This window comes from Sceloporus undulatus, chromosome 1 (genome assembly GCF_019175285.1).
Source record: "Sceloporus undulatus isolate JIND9_A2432 ecotype Alabama chromosome 1, SceUnd_v1.1, whole genome shotgun sequence".
Taxonomy (NCBI): domain Eukaryota; kingdom Metazoa; phylum Chordata; class Lepidosauria; order Squamata; family Phrynosomatidae; genus Sceloporus; species Sceloporus undulatus.
The window spans coordinates 240,531,626-240,556,942 of NC_056522.1; the positions used below are offsets into that span (position 1 = coordinate 240,531,626).

The 25,317-nt window shown below is 41.9% G+C and overlaps 1 protein-coding gene across 6 annotated transcripts in view; it reads left to right on the forward strand.

Moving 5' to 3' along the window:
- Positions 1–25,317, forward strand: part of HSPBAP1 (HSPB1 associated protein 1) — a 109,235-nt gene that overhangs the window by 79,126 nt on the left and 4,792 nt on the right. For 4 of the 6 annotated variants that reach the window (XR_006101352.1, XR_006101353.1, XR_006101355.1 and 1 more), the window contains 3 exons: positions 11,487–11,570; positions 17,067–17,177; positions 22,816–23,987. Coding sequence is in view for 1 of the 6 variants with exons in the window: in XM_042445082.1 (XP_042301016.1) it covers positions 11,487–11,570; positions 17,067–17,177; positions 22,816–23,352 (732 nt within the window). In the remaining 5 variants the exon portion in view is untranslated. Of the gene's footprint in view, positions 1–11,486; positions 11,571–17,066; positions 17,178–22,815; positions 25,078–25,317 lie in introns of those variants that run through there. The other 2 variants (XM_042445082.1, XR_006101354.1) reach the window with 2 other exon arrangements.

Below are 25,317 nucleotides of genomic sequence, written 5' to 3' on the forward strand. Positions count from 1 at the left end.
GCTCAGGTCTTGCAATCTGAGGACAGTGACTTTCTTGATTGAAACAATCCACTTGTAATGCAGTCTTCCTCTTTTCCTACTGTATTCCATTATTGTATTATTCAGTGAATTGTTATCTCATGATATCTCCAAAGTACAATAGCCTCAGCTTTAGTCAGCTTCTAATGAGAGTTCAAGACTGATTTGATCTACGGCCCATTCATTTGTCTTAGCAGTCCATGCTATGCATACAACTCTCCTCTAGTGCATTTCTGATTATTTGATTTTCTTCCTGTCATCTTTATCCACTGTCCAGCTTTCACAGTCAGACATAGAAACAGCAAATACTATGGCATGGGTGATTTTGACATTAGTATTTAATGGCATATCTTTACACTTGAAAATCTTATCTAGTTTCTGCACAGCTGTTCTTCCAAGTCTTTGTCTTCTTCTGATTTCTTTACTGCAATCTCCATTTTGATTAATAACTGAATCAAGTCTAAGAAAATCTTTTAATTATGCCAATGTCTACATTATCCAACTGTATAAATAATCAGTGGTTATTTTTCCCCTTAATGTTCCGCTGTAACCTACTTTTGAAAGCCCTATGATGAGTAATCCAAAGATACTGCCACATTGCAGAATAAATGCAGTTTGACACCGCTTTAACTGTCATGGCTTCATCCTACGGAATCCTGGGATTTGTAGTTTGTTGTGGCACCAGAGCTCTCTGACAGAAAACGCTAAATATATCACAAAAACTGCAGTGTCCATAGCACTGAGTCATGACAGTGAAAATGGTGTTAAGCTGTATTAATTCTGCAGTGTAGATGCAACCCACGTTATCATCCTTACAAATGAGAAAGAGCTGTCACCATATGCAGACAGTCTGGCAGATCATTCACTCATGCAACCAGCACTTTTCTACCCGCCATCTGAAATGTTATAGCCCCTGGAGGGCTGTATTAAATGAAGAAAGCAAAGGAGTTACTTGCAACAAATGCCAAGTCTTTGTAGCGCAGTTCTGCCTTTATACAAAAATGATGCCTGCTAGTTCTGCCTATATTGAAAAGGCTATGGTGAAGCAACTCAAGGAGAATCCATTAGGCAGGAAAGGAAAACCTTTCTCTGGAAGGCATTGTTCTAACTGAATACCAAGATTGAACACATATTGCAAATACAATTATTTGTGGATCTCTAACAGGTTTCACATGGTGGTAATTGTCTCTTGCTTGGCCAGGAATTGCATGTTTTGGATTAACAATGCAGAACTGGGGAAGGGGCAACTAGAATCAAGATAAAGGTGTGCTTTGGTATTCAGGACAGCAACTGTATGCTAGCTGGATACTGGCTTTGAATATTAAAAGGAACTTAATGTGCCTAATGCCATCTCCTGGCCAGTAAGTCTCATTTCACCACTTTAGCATTGCGGGCCGTTGTTTCTGTATATATTCTAATCACTTGTAACTGCCTTCTTAGTCTTGGTGTCTGGATGAAGAGAAGTGAGTGAGGGAAATTCAGTGTGATTGCATTCATTTTAAAAGACTTGACTAATCATTTGGGAGGTTAAATTTTGGGGATGTTTTAATATGACCTCCTAAACTTTGGATGCACAATTCAGTGTTTAAAGTGTTATACTGTCCTTAAAACAACTGTGTAATTATCAGCGATGGCCTTGTTACTGTGGGGTTAATTCTGTCTCACTCTTGTACCTGCAAATGATAATTTGAGCCTGTGTTTTTGAGAGTGTAATTGTGTTCGAAATGGGAGCGACACATTGAAAGCCTCATTTATGAATGTCTCTTTTTAGATTACAAATATTAAAAAAACAAAAACAAATTATCCTCAGTTACCTAGTTGATTTTAAAGGGATAAAATACAAAATCCACAAACTGAAAATCATGCAAACAAGAGAGCTGAGTAGCTTGAAGTAGATTTTTGGTCATTCAGACTTCTTCAGTGATTTATACTCATAGCTGTTTTGGGCTTTGTGGACTGCAACTCAAACAAGTGTATGCCTCCTCCTAAAAAAAAAAGCATCAGATATTAATTTATCTTAAGTCGCATCTTCAAACAAAATTAGTAAAGGAGAGAAGGAGCCAGTTTTGTGAAGGAAATTATAAAGCAGTGGTTCTCAGCCTTAGATCTTCTGGGAGTTTTGGACTCCCAGAATCCCTGACTTTGCTTCTGGAAGTCGAAGTTGCAAACATTTGAAGGGTCAGTACTGTAAAGTAGGAATTGAGCACCCATAATGCATTTGACATTTTCAAATGAAAACCTTTATCCATGTTGCACAGTAGCCTTTTTTTTTGCACAGCATTAACTTAACTGAGCAAACAAGAGGAAGTCCATACTCCTCTCTATTTGCATTCAAGTGCATACTTGTATGAGGCCTGCATGTGTTCAGTTCTTGTTGAAGGCTTTCATGACCGGCATCCATAGTTTTTTGTGGGTTTTTCGGGCTATGTGGCCATGTTCTAGCAGAGTTTCTTTCTGACGTTTCGCCAGCATCTGTGGTTGGCATCTTCAGAGTGCCAGCCCACAGCTGCTGGCAAAACGTCAGAAAGAAACTCTGCTAGAACATGGCCACATAGCCCGAAAAACCCACAAAAAAACTATGTTCAGTTCTTGTTGCATAATAAGGAAACTGAGAAAGCAGACCCCTTTTCAGATATTGTGTGCACAAAGGAAGTCCACACAATGAAAGGGGCAGAAGGTCTACACTCATGACATCATTTGTCAGCCCTGCCTCAACATTCAAATATTCAACATGGACATTTGAGCCTAAGCAGTTGTGTATGGACCTGTAGGTGGGCTGGATTATGTGGAGTTCTAGCTAGTGGAGAAGATACACGCATAGAGATCTTTGTGTACAGACTTCTCTAGCTCGTTCATTATAGAACTGATACATTACTCATTGATTTCATGAACAGAAAGGGAAGCATTGCCATCTTCAGGGTGGGGATAGCAAAGAGGGCAGGGGTCATGATGATGTGGACTGAGCCTTATGAATAAATTTTACAATGGGTCTATTACTGAAAGGCATCTTTTCTCTGAGTAGTAGCTTCAGCAAAGTTGGGGTTGGGGGTGGGTAAGATTTCATTAGGACACCACTTCTTCATGCAAAACAACGCCAGTTTGGATAAAAAAAATTTCCATGCCTGCTTCTTGTATTTTAAAAATTAAATGTGTTAAATGCAACCACACAGTTGATACTATGTTTAATTAATCCTTCTAGAAACTTAAGGCCTCTACAGACTGGCAAGAAACACCAGCAGCAGGGTGGAGGGAGGGTGTGACAACCCGATGCCAGTGTCATACCACCTGCCTGACCACATGGTGAGCGGCATCATGCCATTTCTTTGGCGCAGTGTTTAGGCGCGCTGCACCAAAGAAATGCCAAAAAGCCGCTGTGCAACAGTGGCAAGAGCAGTTTTTGCCATTCTAAAAAGGAGCGGCATTTTGCTGTTTCTTTTTAGAGCAGCAAACTGCTGGATTGGGGCCGCAGTGTGTGGTTGCTGTTGGGGTCATCTGTAGAGCCCCTTAATCTTGTATATCTACTAATGGATGCTGAACATTAGCAAATTCTTTTTGGCCCATTACTACCTGCAGCTAAATAGAACCTGTGTGATCAGAAATAAGATGTGTGTATGCTTTTCTAGGGAGCATGAGCAAAAGGGTGCTGTTCTGGCTAATGTCCTCCTTGTGGGTTTCCTGTAGGAACCCAGTTGGTCAGTGGATGAGATGGGCCTTCATTGGCATCCAGCATGGCTGTTCCTGATCTATACCTCTTTAACTGAAGTTCACACTGGGACACATCCATGTACTGGTTGTTGCACTTCTCCTAATGTTGTAAAGTAGTTCTTTCAGAGCTTGGAAATATTATATTTTGAACTACAGTTCTACAGATCTTCCAGTCAGCAAAGTTGTTGACCAAAAAGGAACGTAAATTCTCCAGGCTCCGAGCTCTTATCAATTTAAATATATAAGTGTTTGAGAAAAGGAGAGCAGGGTTTTTTTTTGGGGGGGGGGGTACCATTAGTTTTGCACTCATTTCCCCAGAAGTGTTGGGAATGTAAATTTATCAAAGAAGAAAACGACCAACTGTTATAAATTCTGATTTTAACATTATGCTTGTATGCACAGATGTTCTCTTGGCTAAATATTTATTGTATTTGGATTACATTCAGAATCCTGAAGCAGCAGAGTAGTAAATTGTGTAAGAACTAGTTCAGTAGTCTTGCAATGGTTCTAGAAATATAATTTTGTTATTCTTATACTTGCATATTAATAATTACCCTTACTCAGCCATTTGTCCAGGATTCTTTACAAATTACTTTTTTAGGAAATTCAGATCTGAAGTTTAATATACAGGCCATTCTACCATCCTGGACATACCTCATCTCTTCTGATGTTGGAAGTTAATTCAGGTTGAATTTGGCTAGTACTTGGATGAAAGGTCATCAGGGAAAATTGGGAGTCTCCAGAAATCCTGCCCAAAGCCTGGGCAAGCCAATGCTGCCGATCAAAGTTGATGGTAATGGCAAGATGGGACCAATGATCTCACTCAGTGTAAAACAGCTTTATTTATTCCTAAGCTCCTGTTTTAAGGGACAGTACTCTTTTCCTGGCATTCCTGATTTAAAACTCAGATTTTTGTATCCATGGTCACCTTCCTTCTCTGCCCCCTCACCATCTTCTAAACAAAGTTGAAGCTTAGATTGTCATTGCTTACGGACCCAAGACTGCATGCGCACACACACATACACACTACAGAGAGACCACAAGAGGCCTGGGGGAAAATGAATCTCTGAAGAACTATAAAACATCTGGACAACTGTAAGTGATGCCTTTAAGCAGCCCAATTAATGCCACAGTGATCATACCACAGAGTGGTATGAGTGACTGGAGGTAGGGGGATTGGAGAACTAGGGCAGGAGGGATGCAGTGGAGTGGCTGGAATCCCTCCACAGCAACATTCTACTGTAGACCTCCCTTTCTCTTACCAACTACTCTCACACTTCTTAGGAATGTTTCTTCTGCCTGTTGCAAGAGTACCATCTGTGTCTAAATAATTGGTAGCATTATTATCCAAAGCTAGCAGATTATTGGAACTGGTCTACAGTGTGCATAGAATTTCCTTGCCCCAAAAGGTTAATTCAGTCCTGTGGTAGAAACATTGCTATCTGCACAGGAAAAAAATGTACATGTTCCCACAGCTGCCATCTCCATTCATGAAGGAATGGAAGAGGAAAAACTGCATGACCAGGAGGAGGCTTGCATTACATCACAGTGCAGATGGGACTGTGGCTGTGTCCATATTGTAAAATGTGTACCTTGAATTGCAGTATTGCAAAGGTATGGGATAGGGGTTACTCATGGGTATGATTATTATGATTGTTCCAATAGGTTACTTATTCCTTTCTCCACTAGGATGGTCCAGAGTAAAAGAGGACAGTAATCCTGGGTACAGGAGAGGAATTTCAGCAGCACATGGAAAGCTGCACCTGCTGAAGCACTCCTGTCTATGTAACTATTAAAGGGAGGCGCATAAATAATGGATGCCTAAGCCTGGTTTTTGCTCAGACATGGTATATTGTCACTGAAGGTGACTATGGATAGGTGTTGGAAAGGACTAGGTACTAGAATTATGTCTTTTAGAAAATGTGCCAGCCTAGACAATCCAAGCATGGGTCATTTCGAATTCTGGTGCACAAAAGGCTGTAATCTTGAACACAGTGGACAGTTGGTATCCACTGAGGTTTGGTTCCAGGACCCTCTGTGGGTGCTCCATGGGTTCTCAAGTCCCATTATATATAATGGCATAGAAAAATGGTGCCTCATATATAAAATGGAAAAATCAAGGTTTTTGCTATTTGGATTTAAAAAAAAAAAACATTTTCAAACCGTGGATGGTTGAATCCATTGATGCAAAATCTGTGGATACAGAGGGCCAACTGTAAGATCCTCAAGTATAAAAATACATTATTACATACCAAAATCAGAATCATCCATGGTGTTCTGATTTCTATGTAAGGCTGTGAAAGCTGGACAGTGAAGAAAATTGGTAGGAAGAGCATCAACTCATTTGAAATATGCTAGAAGGGAGTACTATGGATAACATGGAGTGTCAAAAAGACAAATAAATAAATGGGTCCAAGATCGGATCAAACCTGAACCCTCATTAGAAGCCAAGAACTGAGGTTGTTGTACTTTGCACATATCAAGAGACAGCATGACTCATTAGAAAAAGCTTGGTGAAATAGGTGGCTGTAGGAAAAGAGGAAGACCATATTACTGATTAATTAATTTCATCAAGGAACCATGACCTGAGCAGGGCTGCTGATGGTCAGGTCTCATGGAAAACTCTCACTCATAGGGTTGCCATAAGTCAAAGCTGCCTTGACAGGAAATAGCAACAACAAAGCTGCATTGAGCAATGTGTGTTGTATTTCAGTGTAAACATGCACAGCAGGACTGCACTACACGTCCCACTGGCTAACCATGTGTTTTGTTCAACTCCATTGAAATCCTTGGAATTGAAAGGTGCTTAATGTTTTTAATCATGCCCTTGGGGTATCATTAAAAAAGCTGAATTCTTACAAATAACCAACATCTTGCAAAAGAATAATTTACTATAATGTGATTTCTACACAACAGGCCCTGTTTAATACTCTGTCAGATGTATTTTTACTACCCATCTCTCTGTGTCCTGCATTTGCTTCTTGAAGTATACCAAGTTCTGTATCATCAGCTTGTTTCCATGTGATAAGAAAATTTATCCAAAGGAACCCAAACATTCAATTGAACTCAAGTGTGGTTTTTATGTGCCCATATTATTACATTGATCAGAATGGAGGCTGCAGTCGGGAAATCAGAAGAAAACTAGGAATGGGAAGGGCAGCTGTGAAAGAACTAGACAAGATCATAAAGAGTAAAGATATACAGCTGAACAGAAAATTAGAATTGTCCAAGCCATTGTATTCCCCATCACCATGTCCAGATGCGAGAGCTGAACCGCGAAGAAAACAGATAAAAGGAAAATCAACACATCTTAGATGTGGTGCTGGAGAAGATCGTTGAAGATACTGTGGACAGCCAAAAAGATAAAGACATGAATCCTAGAATAGCTCAAACCTGAACTCTCTCTGGAAGCCAAGATGATCAAATTGAGGCTATCTCATTTTGGCCACATTATGAGAAGGCATGACTCATTAGAAAAGCCAATAATGCTAGGAAAGGTGGAGAGTGGTAGAAAGAGAGGAAGACCACATGCCAGATGGACAGAATCAGGGAGGTTACTGGCATGAAATTACAGGAACTAAGTAGAGCAGTAGAAGACAGGGGCTCTTGGAAATGTCTCATTCACAGGGTCACCATGGGTCAGAGTTGACTCCAGGACAGTTAACAAATATTCTTTCTAGGGATGCACAGAGAGTTTTTGTATTTGTTTGTTTTAAAATAACTGTTTAGGATAAATTAGGCTTGAATAGTGAGCTAGAAAAGAGCTTTGAGGGAATCAAAACAAAGACCCATCATTCTGTTCACACAGTAGGCAGTGAGAAGCTATGAGAAGTCCTAAAATAATAATAATAATAATTATTATTATTATTATTATTATTATTATTATTATTAAGCTTTATTTATATAGCGCTGTAAATTTACACAGCACTGTACATACAATCTTTTAATTAGACGGTTCACTGCCCTCTGGCTTACAATCTAAGAAGACATGACACAAAAGGGGAAGGGAGTGGAGGATGGAGCCAGATGCTTTCTGGGAAGGGTTCAGTTCCTTTGTGGAGTCCAGGTGGGATTGGCCTACCTCCTCTCTCCCTCAGAAGCCAGGATGGAGCCAGATGCAAGGCAGAACCTGAAATAGCACCCTACTGTTTCTGGTTCCCAGCAAATGATATAGAGAGATATCCTGCCCCTTCAACTGGAGAGAATATATATCTGTCATGACCAGTAGCTGCTGATAACCCCCATCCTCCATGAGTTTGTCCGATCTCCTTTTAAAGCCTTCCAGGTTGGCAGCAGTGTACAGGATTGATCAGTGCAAAATTTAAACCATCAGTTTATATTCAAAACTATGGTTTATCTCAGTGGTTCTCAGATTTTTTACCCTTGTGACCCCCCTTTACATCTACATGCAGACGTATATGAATAAAAATATTTTGTTTGTTTAGTGTGTGCACTTTCGCTCACACATTCATGTATATTCATATTTTAACAGTTCATAAGGAAACAGCTCTCCTCATCTCCCCTCAAGCAGAGGCTACAAGTGCCTTCTTTGCCTTTCTCTTCCCTGCCAAGACAGAAAAAAAAATTGAAAGAAGAGATAGAGAAGGATGCGGAAGAAGGATCAGGGCCTCCAAGTCTCATGCCCCCTTGACCAACTCTCCTTGCCCCCCCCTTGAAAATTGCTCCCCACAGTTTGAGAACCACTGGTTTATCTGCTACAATGTAAATACAAACATAGGGCATGATCCAGCCAAAACTGAACACTTTAAAATCCCATTCATTTTCATTGAGAAAGATTAGCAGCTTTATGCGCACATGGAAGTGAGTTTTAGTGAACTCAGTGGAACTTTCTTCTGACTTGTGTAGGCATGTGTAGGATTGCATTGTTAAGCAGTAATGCTGGGGGATCAATGGGAATTCACTCATCTCTACTGATATCCATGGGATTTAGAAATACTTACTGGGAGTGGAATGTATTATGTCTTTTAGGCTTTGTTGCTCCTCTTCTGAAATTGAATTTAGTACATCAGAGTTTTAAATTGAGTTTTTTCAGTGAAGTTTTATTAGCTGGATCTGGCAGGATCATTGTGTATTGTTCATGGATGTTTCATGATTAATCCCTGTAGATTTTCAGACCTGGTGGAATGTCTTCCATGTGTCTTATTCCTCCATGGAGATAATTCCAGGAATATCCCTACAGAAGAAAACATTATGTTGTGTCTTTAAGCTGGAAACGACTGCTGCATTTGTAAAGCCACAGAACATATTTGCAGAACAGGGCAGGCTCCAATTTTTTTGGATGGGGGTTGTTTTGCTAAATGTTTCCTATACTTTCTAGAACTGGTGGATTTTAAAAAAAAATCTAACCCATGCTTATATGTGCAAGAGTTCAGCACTAATAATCCAGTTAGAGATAAGAGGATTTTGGATGAGAGGGTATCAGTAGTTATTCACTCTCTGGTAAATATTGGTAAAACAAGGCTGTGGAGGATTTGTTGTTGTTGTTGTTGTTGTTGTTAGAGTGGAGATAATTCTTTTAAGGAAAACCAAGAGGAAGTCAATCATCCTGAATATAATTCTGGACTAACTTTCTGTATGACTTTGAAATAAAGCCACTCTTAAAAGGAAATGTTCCCAAACACCATAATAATGCCATAGGGGCCTATGTCTCATTGACCATTCCTCCTTCAACCCTTAATCCCTTAAAGCTGCTTTGAGCGCTGTGTTAAACCAGTCTATACATTGATCAGTCCAGTCAAATCATGCCTTAATTTTGCTCCTTTGTATTCCTGTGTGCTCCGTGGAGCTTCTACAACTGTTTGAATACTTGAAAAATACTTTGGAGAATGAACATAATAGTGCTAATGTTGGGTGTTTGTTTTGAAACAATCTACAACATTACACCATGACTGGAATAATGTGCTTCTTGGAGATGAGATGGATGCTTAAAAAGCACTTCAACCACCAATATGTCCCATGAGACTCCAGTTTTGGCTTTGTCAGATCCTGGGTGAAGGTCACTATTTGAAGATAACAGCACATTTGGAAAAAATACTTCTTTGGGCTTAAGCTACCAGAATCCCATAGCCAGCATGGCCTTTGGCCAAGGTGGGGGCAGAAGGCCTGTGAACTACAGTACAAAACAGTTAAGTTTCCAGGCTCTGAATAAGACTTGAGAAAAATGTCAGCAGATGGTTCCACATTTAATCCATGATGTCTGCAGTGTAAATGGGGAGACCAGGTAACAGATGATGGCTAACACCCAAAGTTTGGAAATGTTATTTTGGACTCAGAATCCTGAAATCCCACAGTCAGCACCAACTTTGTCGGCTTGGGGGTTCTGGGAGTTGTAGTCCATGTTGATTGCCCCACACTGGGAGTTCGAGTCCAAAAAGGTCAAGGCAGTTTGCTAATAGAACGAAGCAATCTCTTAGTCAAAGATGTAGACATTTAATTTGCCAGTTTGCACCAGTACTACAGGAGTCAGGAGGGGAGAGGATAGGCGTGATAAAGACATGGAAACCAAAGGGAATTGAGACCAGACAAGGAGATAGGGAACAAATGTCAGGTAGGCACAAAGTAAAGTAATGTAAAGTCTGAGCTGTGGCCAATCAATGGCCATAATCAGCACAGAGCTGTGAATGCTAGGTTGTAAAGAAGAGTGGTGATGTGAGCAGGGCTGCTACTAGAGTTACAGAAGGATGCTATTTTGATAGTATCTTGTTGCCAGAAACCTAAAAAATACCAACTTTCATTCTATAAAGTGGCAAGTTGCCTATTACTGTTAGATGAGCAATCATTTCACAGTTCAGGTCTTTAAGAACTCTGTATAAATACCATCAAGTCTTGCTGGCTTGTGTTATTTGTCAGTTAGCTCTGTAATATTATCTCTTGTTAACCTCTGTTTCATTTGGTAATTAATATAATTACTGTTGCTCTTAATGGTTGCTGAATTAATTTGATAGTTTTTTGTGGGTTTTTCAGGCTATGTGGCTGTTTTTCTAGAAGAATTTATGCCTGACGTTTTTCCTGCATCTGTGGCTGGCATCTTCAGAGAATGGTGGCATGTAGGTATGTGGGGTATATATACTGTATGACCCTTGGTTGAGAGACTCAGCACATGCAAATAAGCATCACCCAGGGTCAGCAGGTTCCCCAGCAGATTGGATCACTAATAGACATAAATCCTCCTCACATAACCTCCCTCCTTGAGGCCTTTCCATTCAACAACAGACCAACACACAGCTTGACATGTAAATCACTCCCTCCCAACCTAGAGCCACACAGTATATATACAGTATATATACCCCACTCTATGCCTCCATGGCAAGATGCCAGCCACAGATGCAGGCAAAATGTCAGGAATAAATTCTTCTAGAATATGGCCACATAGCCCAAAAATCCACAGAAAACTATGGATTCCAGCCGTGAAAGCCTTCAACTTCACAATGAATTCATTTGAGTTTTTTTAATGTTACATATAGTATTGCCTTTTCTTTTGCAAACTCTTCTGCATACTCATCTGAATGAAAGAGAGGAGCAGAAGTGTTAAATAATATAATTGTAAAACAACACCAACAGATTCTTTGCATGCTTCAGCTGCAGAAGGGAACAATGTTAATAGTTTAGAAAGTGTTTAAGTTGTAGTCTTCAACAACATATTCTTTAAATTTAAGGAAAATGTTATAATTGAGAAAAAGGATTTTGGGGGAAGATTTCAGCAATGTTTTAATTTCTGTGGGTAATCTTCTCTCTCCTTTCAGGTCCTGTTTGTTCCCAGGCACTGGTGGCATTATGTGGAATGCATTGACCCCATCACTGTTAGTGTAAATTCTTGGATTGAACTGGTAATTTCTTCTTACTTCTCTCTAATTCTTGCTACTTATACAGAGCTTGGAAAGATCTCTTTTTTCCTACCACAACTTTCAGACTTGCCCAACCAGCATGAGCTATGTAGCTGGAGGACTTCTTCAGACCTTTCTATCCCCAACCAATGGACTGAAGCATGGGACAACAAGTGAAGCTCTGCCCTCTTCCTCCATGTGATCATGATCATGTATATGAGGGACAGGGAACATGTGGTGCACAGGCCACATGAAGCTCCTGGGCCACACTTTATAGCTTCTAAAGACCCCCACTGGTCCCCAAAAGCCACCTGAAGCTTCCAAACGTTTTTTTTATAAGAGCTGCAGTGAAGCTATTAGGCAAAAATCAACCAAATTTTGTGACCAATGTGCCACAATGCATGTACATATGCAAAAAACAGCATCAACATAACGACAACCCATCCAACTGCCAATACTTTCTCAGTATTCCCGCCCTCTCTCAAATACATTCTTTCCCCGCCATTTCTCCTTTCAAATGGTGACAAGAAATGATGTGACATAACTTCCAGTATCTATTTTGAGGAAACATGGAGGGAAAATAAGGTATTTTGGCACACTGAGGTGGGGGTGTTGGAGGAGTTGAGGGTAAAAAATTAGCCCTCGGTTCTGCACAGTTATCCACAGTCTGCTCCCTGAGTTTAAATCAGTGGTTCTCAGTTGTGGATCCCCAGGCACTGTTATTCTTCAAATCCTAAAACTGGTCAGGATGGTTGGTGCTCAGGGATTCTACAAGTTTTAGTCTAACAATAACTTGAATTTAGGGATCAGTGCTCTGCATTCTAGAGAGATTAGAGTGGTCTTTATTCAGACTTAATAAGCCTAGAAATTACTTTAGGCCAGGAGGTTTAGCAAACCAATGTCATCCATATGTTTTGGACTACAGTTCCCATAATCCCTGGCTATTGGGCATGTTGCCTGGGTTTATAGGAATTATAGCCTAAAACACTTAAGAGCATCAAGTCCTCTACCCTTGGCTCTGTACTCCAGTTCTTGTATGTTTGAAAATCTATATCCATCTCTTGATGTTTCCTGTAGCAGTTCTTTTAAAGTAGAACAGGACAATAGCAGCAGAAATCACATTTGACAAGGAGGTAGTTCCTTTGCAGAGATATGAGGATAATCAGGAGCAAAATTAAGATACTTTCAACGTGTCCTTTTTAGGGGGAAATGATACTGTTTCACCTTCCCTGTGGGAAAGATATCATCTCCTGGTTGTAGGGTGGGCAACCTGTGATCATGTTGAACTCATTCTCTCTAATCATTTGGTTATGCTGACTTAAGGCTGATGGTGTTGCAGCACTGCAACACCCGGAGGGGCACAGGTTATATCTCCCTGTGTTACAGGTGCCTTTGTCATCTTTTTTTTTTAATTACCATGTCATGGCAGTCAAGCATAACCAAATCAGATTATGCTCTAGTCCACTGTACTAGCCATAGCTAACATCCTCTACCCTGAGATTAAAAACTTCACAAACAATATAAGATTTGAGCAGCTACTAAACTGAATGTGGGTATTATTTTAACCTGAGGAGTGCCTGCATCTAATCTTGGCAGCGACAGCTGATTATACCCTATTATCCCTTGAGATGACAGCAACATTACTTTTTAGATGTAGGGTTATCTATCTTGAAAAAATAATGCGTGACATGGGTGCTAAAACTGAATATCAAGAACATTTCCATTATTCACTCAAGCAGTTCTGGCTTCCAGCACTAACCAGCTGCTATCAGTTTGATAGGATAGGTGCGTATCATGCCAGCTTCACTAGCCTTACCAATACAATTAATTATTTTTGGAGACCTTGCAATAGGAGGAGAATGTTTTAATTTGTTTTCAACACCCTGAGACCACTCCAGGACTTGCATCCTAAAATAAATGATTAATGTTATTCATGGATTCCATCAGACAGAATGAACTTTCTGGGTTAAACGCCTTGAAGTGCTTCAGAGTTTTCATGTACTGAAGACAAGGTGGCCAAAATGTTGACATTTTAAAATGTTAATAGTTAAACTGAAATGTTTCCATCTTGTGAAACTACATTGTAATAATATCAAAAGGTCTGGAGGAAGGATATTAGAAATCTCCAGGAGGAATCCTTTCAGGGCAATACCAGTTTTTGGTAAAATGTCCACTTGCATTGAGTTTATCAGGTACAGGACATTTTCCTACACATGTATTTCACTTAGCAGTTATCATGGGCTTTTTAGTCACAAGCTTATGTACATTAACTGAAGATGGTCCTAAGACTACATGATACATTATGACTGAACAAAATGAAATAATCCTTAGCTTTTGTGAAGTGGTAGTGGCTTTGAAGGAAGAAATGTGGATTCATTGAACATGACTGCAAATTTCTTTTCTGCCTGATGACACTCTGATCCTAAATTTTGATTGCCATTTTAGGTGAAATTCCATAACAACCTTGTCAGTGAATGCCCAAGTGTTTGCTTGAAGTTGTCCTTCTGCAGTAGTACTTCCCCCCCTCCCCATTACATTCAGAATTTTATTACAAATTACAAGGGTTTCTGAACTGAAGAACCCAAACTTCTTAATAAAGGAGACTAACTAAATAGAGCCCTAGTGGTACAATGGTTAAATGCCTGTACTGCAGCCACTCACTCATAAACTACAAGGTTGTGAGTTCAATACCAGTCGGGGGCTCAAGGTTGACTCAGCCTGGTGTCCTTCCGTAGGTCACTAAAATGAGTACTCAGCTTGTTGGGGGCAGTTAGCTTACACTTTATAAACCACCTAGTAGATCGGTAAGAGGTATAGAAATGTACTTGTTTATCTGCGTTGCCTGAATCTAAAACATTTGGGGTTTTATTGCATAGCATTAGTCTGAACTGATAGACAAGAGAGACTGACCCAAGACCAGTACAGGCTGCAAAATCTGTGTGGCAGGAATAGGGAACTTTTGCCATTCTTACAACACTGCAATCAACTACTTCCTGTCCCAGGCAGCATGGACAGTGGTACGAAGTTGTAGACCAAAATATTTGGTGTGTCAAAGATTCCCCACCCCCTGTTATACAGGTTGCTTTCTGTCTTCAGTATAGGAATGTAGCAGGAGAAGAGGTCTCTGTTCTTCACTCATAGAATATTTTCCAGGCCTCCATTATCTGCAAACTAACAGTTTGCTACTCTTTCATGACTGTTCCAGTAACTGAAGTTTGCATTTTCTTTATCTCCATACTTCTTTTCAAAAATCTGAGCAAGCAACCCACACTTATTCAATCTCTTCACCCTGTAACTTTGCCCACGAAACTGGTGTCTCCTTGTCCCTTGAACAATCCCCAGATCTAAAGCAATTTAGTTGAATAGGCCTGGGCATCTTGTTCTGATGGAAACCCTAAATTAGTCTTGGTATTTCATTGCCTAAAGGCAGCCAAGAAAGACACAACAGCTTGTAACTTGTAAGACTCAATTACTGGATTCTTGTTTCATCTTTAAAAGCTGTGTGTTGGTATCCTTCGTTAAAGACAACATTTCCCCCACATACATACACCAGCTTCAATTGCTGTTTAAGGCTCCAATAATACATGACTAGGCTGGTGATACTGTCAGATGACAGTATGCTCCCTGGAATTTAAAATAATTTAGTCTTGCATTTGTAATAGTTCCCAAGGCATTCGCTGTCTCGCAGCAATATCCTTTGTGTCTTCAGAGCTTAAATCATTTAGAGACACAATTTGGGACATGCCTTTTTGATCTTCCTAAATTAAAGATCCTATATGTTAGATGCTATCCCTGTGGTATAAATTAAGGATCACAAGCCTCAATTAACAAGGCACTAATGCAATGTATTGTCTGCCAATTAGTAAAATGTGATTGCTTGATCATGTGGCGTTTATGGGCATATTATGCACTGAAAGCCTAGCTATGATTATCAGAGATGCTAATCCCGGGGGTGTAGGGGATTGCATATTCTTATGAGAGGCTTCACTTCCAAATACTTGGGCCCAAATCCAGTTCCAGTCCCAACTAGAATAAACCTACTGAATCAAAGGAAGTTAACTTTCAATTGGTCTGCTCTTTTTCAGCAGGCAAAGACTTCTTAATTTAGGGCTTTGGCTCTTAACTTAGGCAGCAGAAGGGTCTTTTAATGGGGTATCCTGAGCTATTATCTTTTTTTTTCCTTCACTTTTTCAAATGTGTCTTAAATCTGTACAACTCAAAATGGTCATCCCTATATGTTGGTCCCTGAGCCATTGATGGCCAGTCTCTGGTGAGCTTCCAGGAAAGAAAATAATAATTGGGCACAAATATAGTGCTGGTCCCCCACATCAGATAGTCTAGGAAGCACTGTTTTAAGCTGCTTTAACATTGTGCTTTTAATAAAATTGTTTATTTGGTTTGTTTGTTTTTTTTTAAAAAAAGTTTTTATTAATATGATTTTAGCTGTACTTTGTTTCAATTTGTTATAAGCTGTGTTAGATCCCATGCTGGGAGAAAGGGCGGATATGAATTGGGCAAACAAACAAGCAGGCTTGGCTCCCAGTGAATTCAGTGGGTTTATTGTAGTTGGGATAAGCAATTTATTATAGGACTTGGTATTCATATAATGCACAAATTCATTTTGAAGCCTCTAGAATGATTGCACAAGTTGCTGGTTTCTTTTAGTGAATTTGAGACAGCTGTATATTAAAAGTTAGTCAAATGGTACAAATACATATGGAGTACCCATCCTGGATCTTTGCGTACGTATATCCTCTTGAGTGCATCTGAGATATATTGTACACAGCCCAAAAGACCCTGTTTATCTGTATTTGCATTAAATGTTGCTCAATTCACTTTCCTTCCCTTGTGTCAATGAACTGGAGCTTTCCTGAAGTTTCCTGGGTTTCCAGAGGCTTGCCTTCCATTCTGAGAGATTATAGTTTCTCAGAGTGGAAGGAAGGGAGAATTTAGTAAGTGCCACTGTGTGAAACTCAGTGACATTATCCTCAAAAACCTCTTCTGACATGGATTTTGGAACAAGAAAGTCAGGGGGCAATAGCTCTAAGACTAGGCTCCCTCCAACCCCAAATAATCTGGCAAAATTGCACCATAAAGACTCTTCTATGTTGTTGAGATTCCTCACGCATTATCAAAAACTGTCTTAAATTATTATGCACTAAGAAATACTAAGACAGATGTTGTTGAGCCCTTCCAGGAATAGTAAAGACTGTCTGCAGTCTGTCCTGTACATACTTACATGGTAGTAAGCACCACTGAACACATGGGAAGCACTTCTATTTAGACACTTTGCTTGTCAGAGTTCATATTTAAGAATGTTTGAATGATAATGGATGAGAAAAGTAATTTCCCCTGCTCCTGAAAATACTTGAACCACACACCTTAAAAACAGTTTTGGGGACCATACCTATTCTGTTTCTTTCTTTCTGTTTCATCTCTGCCACTTGCCCTTCTTTCAACATAATTCCAATTGCCAAATGAATAATTTGTTTATTATAGGATGCAGACCATGAAGCCCGCGTAGAAGAGGCAATAACTCGAACACTGATATGTGCAATCAAATCTGCAGAAACCCCTGATGCATCAGATTCCTGGCTCAACCCCACTGAGGTCAAATTTTCCTTTTCATTACTCAGCCATGGTTCCTACACACTCTTGCTTGGGCAAAATTTTTGTAATGCTACAGTGCTCTGCTATCCCTCCAGTTTTTACAAAATCAATTTTTAATATTTCTAGTCTCACAGAAGAAAAGTCTGTGATGTTCCCCATAATCTTAGATTAGCATTGCAGAGAAACAGCCCTGATATATAGCAGAATGTATTACATATATTTGTACTGTATTAGCTGTTGTAAAATAGGTACTGACCAAGTCAAAGAGCCAGGCAGAAAAAAGTATTATTAATGGAGGTCGAGAGGGGGGTGCTGGACCCTTTATCTGTAAATATAGCAATTGGTTCAACTTAAGTGCCATAGGTTGCATCTTGTGGAATACTGGGAGCTGTAATTCAGGAGACACTAGGGCGAATAATCTAACTGCCACATGAACTAAGGATCTCTCCGGATTCCATTGGATGCAGCCATGACAATAAAAGTGGCTATCAAGTGCTATAATTGTGTAGTATGAGAGAGCCCACCGTATAATCAAATTAAAAAACAAGGAGAGTCCAATGAACATAAGAACGACCTCTTGATGGGAAGAGCTATTCAACAGTGAAATACCTCAGAAGGTGGTAGACTCCCCTGAATTTGAGGTTTTTAAACTGAAATTAGATAGACACTTCTCAGGGTTGCTTTACCAGTGAAATTATGCATGGCTGGGAGTTTGGCTAGCTGGTTGTTGGCTTCCTTCCAACTCAGCTTGACTATTCCTGCCAGAGAGTAGTTATCAGACATTTTTTAGCTTAAAAGGGTGCAAACAGTCTGTGAATTGGTGGCATTCCATGAAAGCTGGCTGGTGGGAAACATCCAACCCGAGGTGGGGACCTGGAGTGTTGGGCCTTTCAAATCTGACTGGACACTAGGGCTTTGGAGAGCGAAGGCTGTTGGAATACTTAAAAAGTGGTGCCCAAAGCCAGAAAGGAGGAGAAGTCAGCTGGATCATGAGCTGCTAAGAACTGAAGAGGACATCAGGCAGTAGAAGAGCCCAGGAGAAAGATGAAAATAGTCAGACATGACTAGTTAATCCATGGCCACAGGGTGGTGAATCCTGTCCTGAATTTGCCACCATTCTTCCTATAGGTGCTCCAAGTTTAATCAGAGCTCTTATGGTGCCAAACTTTTGGCCCAGGATTGGGAGTGCTCCTGTTCAACTTGGAGAAGCAGCAATAAAACCAAGAGTGGATTTGCTATCCCAAGAACTTGTCTAAGGACTTTATAGAAAGCAGCAAGAGATCAGCAACAGGAAGTCACTGAAGAAGTAAGGTTGAGGTAGGGTTGCGCTGGATGAATAAGCATGAAGTCTCCTTTGGCAATAGCCCTCCAGAAGTCAAAAGAGAGAAAAGCTGTTTTTAGACTGTCAGTTGTTGGACCACATGGAAAACTTCCAGGGAAGAGATCAGTACTTTAAAATTCCAGTCCAAGCCAACCAGCTACAGCGTTAGCTGCTTTAGGAACTTCGCTTCTGCTTCTGCTACGTTTTCACTGGAATTTGACCATCGGACTGTGTTGACCTCTCTTGATCTGACCCCCTGTGTACTGTTGACCTCTTCTGCGTGTCCAACAACCTTGCTTACGGACATTGATTCGGCTAATGATGTCTCTGGGCAGGATCCCCACTCTTTGTGCCTCCTTTGCCTCAGCGAGACTCACAATCCCAAGGCCTGCATCCTGTGCAAATCCATGGCAAGGTACCGGGTTGGCTCATCATTTCAGCCCATCATTCCACAGACTGCTCAGCCAACTCCATGGCAGAAGCTATTGCCCTTAGAAAGCACGCTTGGCTCCATTCATCAGATCTCAACCCAAATGCGAAGGCCACCATCGAAGACATGCCCTTCGATGACACAGGCCTATTCAACTGCAAGACTGATGAGAGGCTCAACTTCAATACCGTATGAAGGCGGCCACCAAAAAGCACGGTATGTCTACGCCTTCTCAGACTCCGTTTCGCAAGCGCCAGAGGCAATGGTATGGCCAGGACCAGTGACCCTTCTTTAACATCTGGGCCTCCATAACCTCCGACTCATGGGTCCTTGACATCGTCTGTAGGGGCTATGCCCTCGAATTCAAAGAGTTCCCTCCAACTGGAGCTGTGGTTTCCACCACCACCACCCCCCAGACACCCTTCGTGACGAAGTACACACTCTTTTGTCTAAGGGCGCAATCTCGCCCGTAGACCCTTCTCAAGCCCCAATATGTTTGTTTTCCAAGTACTTCACGGTCCCCAAGGCCAATGGGGGCATTAGGCCCATTCTGGACTTGAGATCTCTCAACTCCTACCTCGTCTACCATCAGTTCCGTATGGTAACTCTTGCCTCTATTCTGCCCTTGTTGCACCAGGGCCTGTGGTTCACGACGATCGACTTGAAGTATGCCTATTTCCACGTGGGGATTCGGGAGAACCACCGGAGATTCCTAGCCTTTGCCGTCAGTCCTGACATCTATCAGTACAATGTCCTTCCCTTCGGTCTCTCCACGGCTCCAAGGATCTTCACCAAGTGCATGGCCCTGATCGTCACCTACACCAGAGAGGCTCCAGAGTCTTTCCATACCTGGACGACTGGCTCTTTGTCGCCCCTCCGTAGAATAACTACAGAAAGATGTATTCTTTGCCCTCTCCCTCCTCACATCCCTCGGGCTCGTGGCGAACTTGGAAAAGTCTCATCTTTCTCCATCCAGGAAGATCAAATTCATCGGCACTGTCCTCAATTCCGAAGACTGCGTCGCTTATCTCCCTCAGGACCGTTTCCACACTCTCTGCTCTTCAGTCAGGACTTGCCTTACCCACAGGTGAGTGAAGGCCAGCGATGTCCAGGTAGTCCTAAGACACATGGCTTCGACGACATTCATGACCCCGTGGGCAAGACTGCAGTTTCGGCCCCTGCAGTCATGGTTCCTGTTGGCTTTCAATGCACTAACAGACCCTCCGTCCAAGTGGCTCACCGTCCAAGACCTGTCACCTGCTCCCTCTGTTGGTGGCTCGACTCCCGGAACATCTGCGTCGGCGTGCCTTTTTCTCCTGTACAGCCTCAAGTCACCCTGACGACTGATGCATCCATGGAAGGTTGGGGCGCCCACATGTCAAATCTCTTCATCAAAGACAAGTGGTCTCTCGCAGAACCACATCAATGCCCTGGAGATGCTGGCCTTGGAAAAGGCCTTGAGAGCCTTTGACACGAACCTTGCCACGCTTCGCATCTTGAACTGATGCATCTCGAGAAGGATTCTGCTCCAAACAATTCACTTGCCCGGAGAGGAGAACCATTTAGCCGACCACCTCAGCAGATCTTTTTCAGTCTGCCATGAGTGGAGGCTCCATCCCGAGACAGTCGACAACCTCTTCAGTCGGTGGAGAACTCCCCAGATCAACCTCTTCGCAACCACTCTCAACAGCCACTGTCCCCAGTTCTGCTCCTGAGCATGCAACGAGGACTCCCTCAGAGATGTGTTTGCCTTTGCTTGGTCAGGAGAGATGCTGTACGCCTTCCCTCCATTCCCATTGATCACCAGAGTGGTGTCCAAGATGACAAGGAACCGCTTGAATGCCATCCTGATCACCCCTTGGTGGCCGAGACAGCCGTGGTTCCTGTTTCTGCTCCACTTCTCCAGGAGACAGTTTCTCCACCTTGAGTTCTGTCCAGAGCTCCTCACTCTCCAGGACGGACGTGTTCGGCATCCCGACATCATCAACCTACCGATGGTGGCATGGAGGCTCCGGCCTTAGACTCGCTACCTCCCTCAGTACAGACGGTGATCTTGGCTGCCCAGAAACCATCCACTAAGAAGCCCTACGCTTCCAAATGGAAGAAGTTCCTGGATTTCCTCCCTGCGAGAGGCCTTGCTCCATCCATCCCAAGTGACGACACCGGATGTGTTGGAGTTCGTGATGGCACTTTTGGAGGCGGGGCCTCACCTCACCTCTCTCAAGTGCTACCTTTCTGCCATTTGTTCCCAATTTCAGTTTGATGGCAGACCTTTTTTCAGGGACCCTCTTGTGAAGAGTTTCTTGAAAGGTTGCAACAACCTTCATCCCCTGGTCTTGGTACCGACACCTGCTTGGAGTTTGGACGCTGTGCTGTCTGCCCTCCAATCCAACCCATGGCCACTTCGGACTTGAGACTCTTGACTTGGAAGACAACCTTCCTTGTGGCCATCACTTCTGTCCGCCATGCGGGCAAACTTTGTGCCTTGCGGAGGGACCAGCCTTTCCTTAAGTTTCATAAGGATAAGGTTGTTCTCCGCACTGACATTACCTTTCTGCCTAAGCTGGTGTCTACCTTCCACATGTGTCAAGACATTGTTCTACCGACCCTGGCCTCAAACCCGACCACTGATGCCAAATGCTGCTTGCACACCTTGGACGTTTGGAGGGCTTTGGCGGCCTATTTGGACAGAACTGTGGGTTCAAGCCGTTCTGAGAGACTTTTTCAATGCTATTCGGGACTGAAGTTGGGACTGCCTGTGTCTGCGCAGAGGCTTTCCAAATGGGTGGCTGGTACCAGCCACCTCTGCTATGAACTCTTGGGCAGACCTCTCCTGACCAGGGTTCTGTCTCATGCAACTAGGGTGGTAGTGACATCCTCTGCTTTCTTGACTGGGGTCCCATTGGAGGATGTCTGCAAGGCTGCTGTTTGGTCCCAGCCCTTGACTTTCAACAAACACTATAGGCTGGACACCAGGACCAAATGGGATGCAGCCTTTGGGAGGGCAGTGTTGGTATCAGGCTTACATTGATTGCACTGCATTCCATTTGTTTACATATTTGAAAGGGATGTCTTTTTTATTATTTATTATTATTATTTTTGCCTGAATTGGCTTGGTTTACAGCATTCCTATGGTTTACATACCGGTCTTGCATAACCTAATGTGCTGTTATGTGCCTTATGACCTAAACAGGTTAAAATGCTATTTATTTAAGTACTAAAACAACTGACACAGTTTTTGGGGTCAAAGAAGCTTTATTGTGATTAATAAACACAGTTATTTGAACCTTACTTGGGTGTCAACGGTGTTTCTTCGAGTGGTCATCTGCGAATACATACAGATCTGCCCGTCCTCCCCTCGGTGTCCTGCTCTTCATTGGCTCATTTTCATGTCGCTCACGTGGCATAAATTTTGGAACTGGGGAAAGAGTGGGAATGCAGGGAGATTATTAGAGATGGGCGGAGCTACCGCCAAAAAGTTGCAAAGTTAACTTTGCCCAGTGATCCTAGAAGTTTTCCGAACAGCACTGCGCAGGCACAGTACAAACCCATTTGTATTCACAGATGACCACTCGAAGAAACACCGTTACAGGTATGCAACCTGTCCTTATTTATACCCCGCTCTTCAGCCAAGGCTATGTTAATTGTGGTGGACTCCAGCTGGAATATTAGTTGTTAATATGGCAACAGTTAGAAGTTTAATCTAAATACCATTTCAAGTCACAGTTAAAACCAGCATTAGCAGTTAATTATATTTTAGTTTAGTGAGGATATATGGATCAGTACATACAATTTGGGATTAACAATTCAATCTTAAGAGTTGCAGGTTTGGAGGTTCTGAAGGTGCTTTTTATATTTATATATATATATAAATATTTACTTTTTAGGTTGAAGTAACATCTCATGAAACCAACTTCCAGTACTTAAATGAAGCTGTGTCTGCATATTTAGAGCACCAGAAGACCAGTAGAAGTGGTGGATCTCGTGATGCTGAGGGAATTCTTCAAGATCCATGTAAAAAAAGGAAAATCCAAGTAAACGCAGAACCAGGGGACTTAAGATTCAACCTCTGTGAATCCCATTTAACAGGAATCAAAACAAAAAACTTTGAAAAAATTCCCTTTGGACCAAAACTCTTGCAGGTTTTACCACTGTCTCAGGCAACATGTGTAACAGAAACAGCTGAGCATAGCTCCCAAGACCTTTTCAGTGAAAATCATGGATGCTTTGGAAGATTACACAATGCAGGGAACACATTTGGAAAAGGTAGCGATCCCAAAGCATCTGTTGATCAGAAAGATCAAGACTTGAGTGCTGATTCCCCACAAACAGTCATTAGCACAAATGATTTGCTAGATTGTGTCCTGCATCCCCAAGTTGTCAGCTTAATGACTCATCTTTTGCTGGAAAGGGCAAGTGTTTAACATTCTATGTACTTTTCTTTTTGAAAAATAATGGCCTAATCAAATGTGGTGTATACGGTTCTTCTGTTTATTTACTCAGGAATAACACTCCAGCAGCATTTTTAAAAGTATACTGTAGTTGTAGGCTTTGAGCCATTATGGTGCAGTGGTTTGAGTGTTGGACTGTGACTGGAGACGAGGGATGATTCCCAGCTTGGCCATGAAACCCATTGGGTGACCTTGGGCAAGTCACAAGCCTCAGGGGAGAACACTGGCAAGCCTCCTCTGAAAAAATCTTGCCAAGAAACCCCCATAACAGGGTTGCCATTTAGTCGGAAATGACCTGAAGGCACACAAGGACAACAGGTTTTCAAACAGCATAGCAGTCAAGCATGTCAAAGCTTTTGAGGACAAATGAAAATTATATTGTCATTAAAATGCTTAACATTCTTGCCAAATAAGCTTTACAACAAAGTTGTCTGGCTAGTCAGTATTATTCTCCCTGTATTGCAGATGTCCGCTCCATCTGATGATGCAGAATGTATCTGCAGTTTTTAGTGAAAAATAAGATGCACTGAGATAGAACATCTGTTTTCTGGAGGGGAAAATATATACAGCAGTCTCCGGGGTCTTTCTGGGCTAATGTCATTTGGCATGTGAGTAAATGAGCTTTCTCTGTATGTGACAGTGCTAGCAAATCTTAGTGGTTAAAAGCATGAACTGTGAGATGAAATTCACATCAGCATGAACCCAATGGGTCAGGGACCTCAGGGAAACTGTTCCTTCTCTTTCTTTTTCTCTAGTATCAGTTTAATTGTGTCCTTCGTAGACCCACCTGTAATTATTAAATGCACAGAGTGCTCCTTTTAAATGCAAGGGGGCCAGAGGGAAACCCACATACATGCCAGGAGTTTCCTTCTACATCCACTTCCTTCTGTCCATCTTTTTTCAGCTGCTTCCTAGAACATGACAAACATGAAAATTCTTTTCCTCCCTGGGAGTTAGATTGTGGGCTCATAGATTAGTGTTTACAGGATATTGATGGAGAGTGGAGGAAGAAATCAGCAGGCAAAAGGGATTAGTGCATATTTTGTATTGTCTCTGGCTGGATTGAATGTCTTAAAATGAATCCTGCAGGGGTCTTACCATACTGTGTTCCTGGACATCTGCTTATGGCTTTTGCAGTGCTATATGGGATTCAATTCTATACACACTTGGCTTGGAGGAAATCCCATAGAAACCATCAGAGCTTACTTTTGAGTAGACATGTATCAGATTGTCCTGTTAAATTTCTGTTTTACTTGAAATCGACATTCAGGACCACTGGCTAATATCCAACATACCAGTTTATGTTTGTCAGGCCACCTCTCAGTTCCCAGCTTGCACAAACCACATTCCAAAACTCCCTCCACCATAGTTAAAACTGAACTTATCACCTCATCACCATACCCACAAGTTTTGTATTTCTGTAGCTGTTCATACAGCATAATTATAAAGGTCTTTTCTGGGCATCAGTTCACTCCATGCATCTGAGGAAGTAGACCAAATCTACAAAAGCTTATGCTACAACAACTTTTGCTCAGTCTCAAAGCTGCTACAAGATCACTTTGCATCCAACACACCAGTTTGGCATGCAGAGCAATGATATTTAGATCTGTCTGTTGGACTATGACTCTGGAGACCAGGTTCAATTCCCACTTTGGCCATGAAAGCCATTGGGTGGCCTTGGCCATGTCACACACTCTCAGCCTCATGAAAAGGCAATGACAAACCTTCTCTGGACTAATTTTGCCAGGAAGACCCCATGATAGGTTTGCTTTAGGGTCACCATAAGTCAAAAACAACTTGAAGGCACACAACAGCAATGGGACAGGGCCTAAATACCCTAAAGGCTCAAGAGTCTATCTGATCTTGGAAGCTAAGCAAGGTTAGCCCTGCTTAGTTCTTAGATGGGAGACTGCCAACAACACCAGGCGCTGTTGGCTA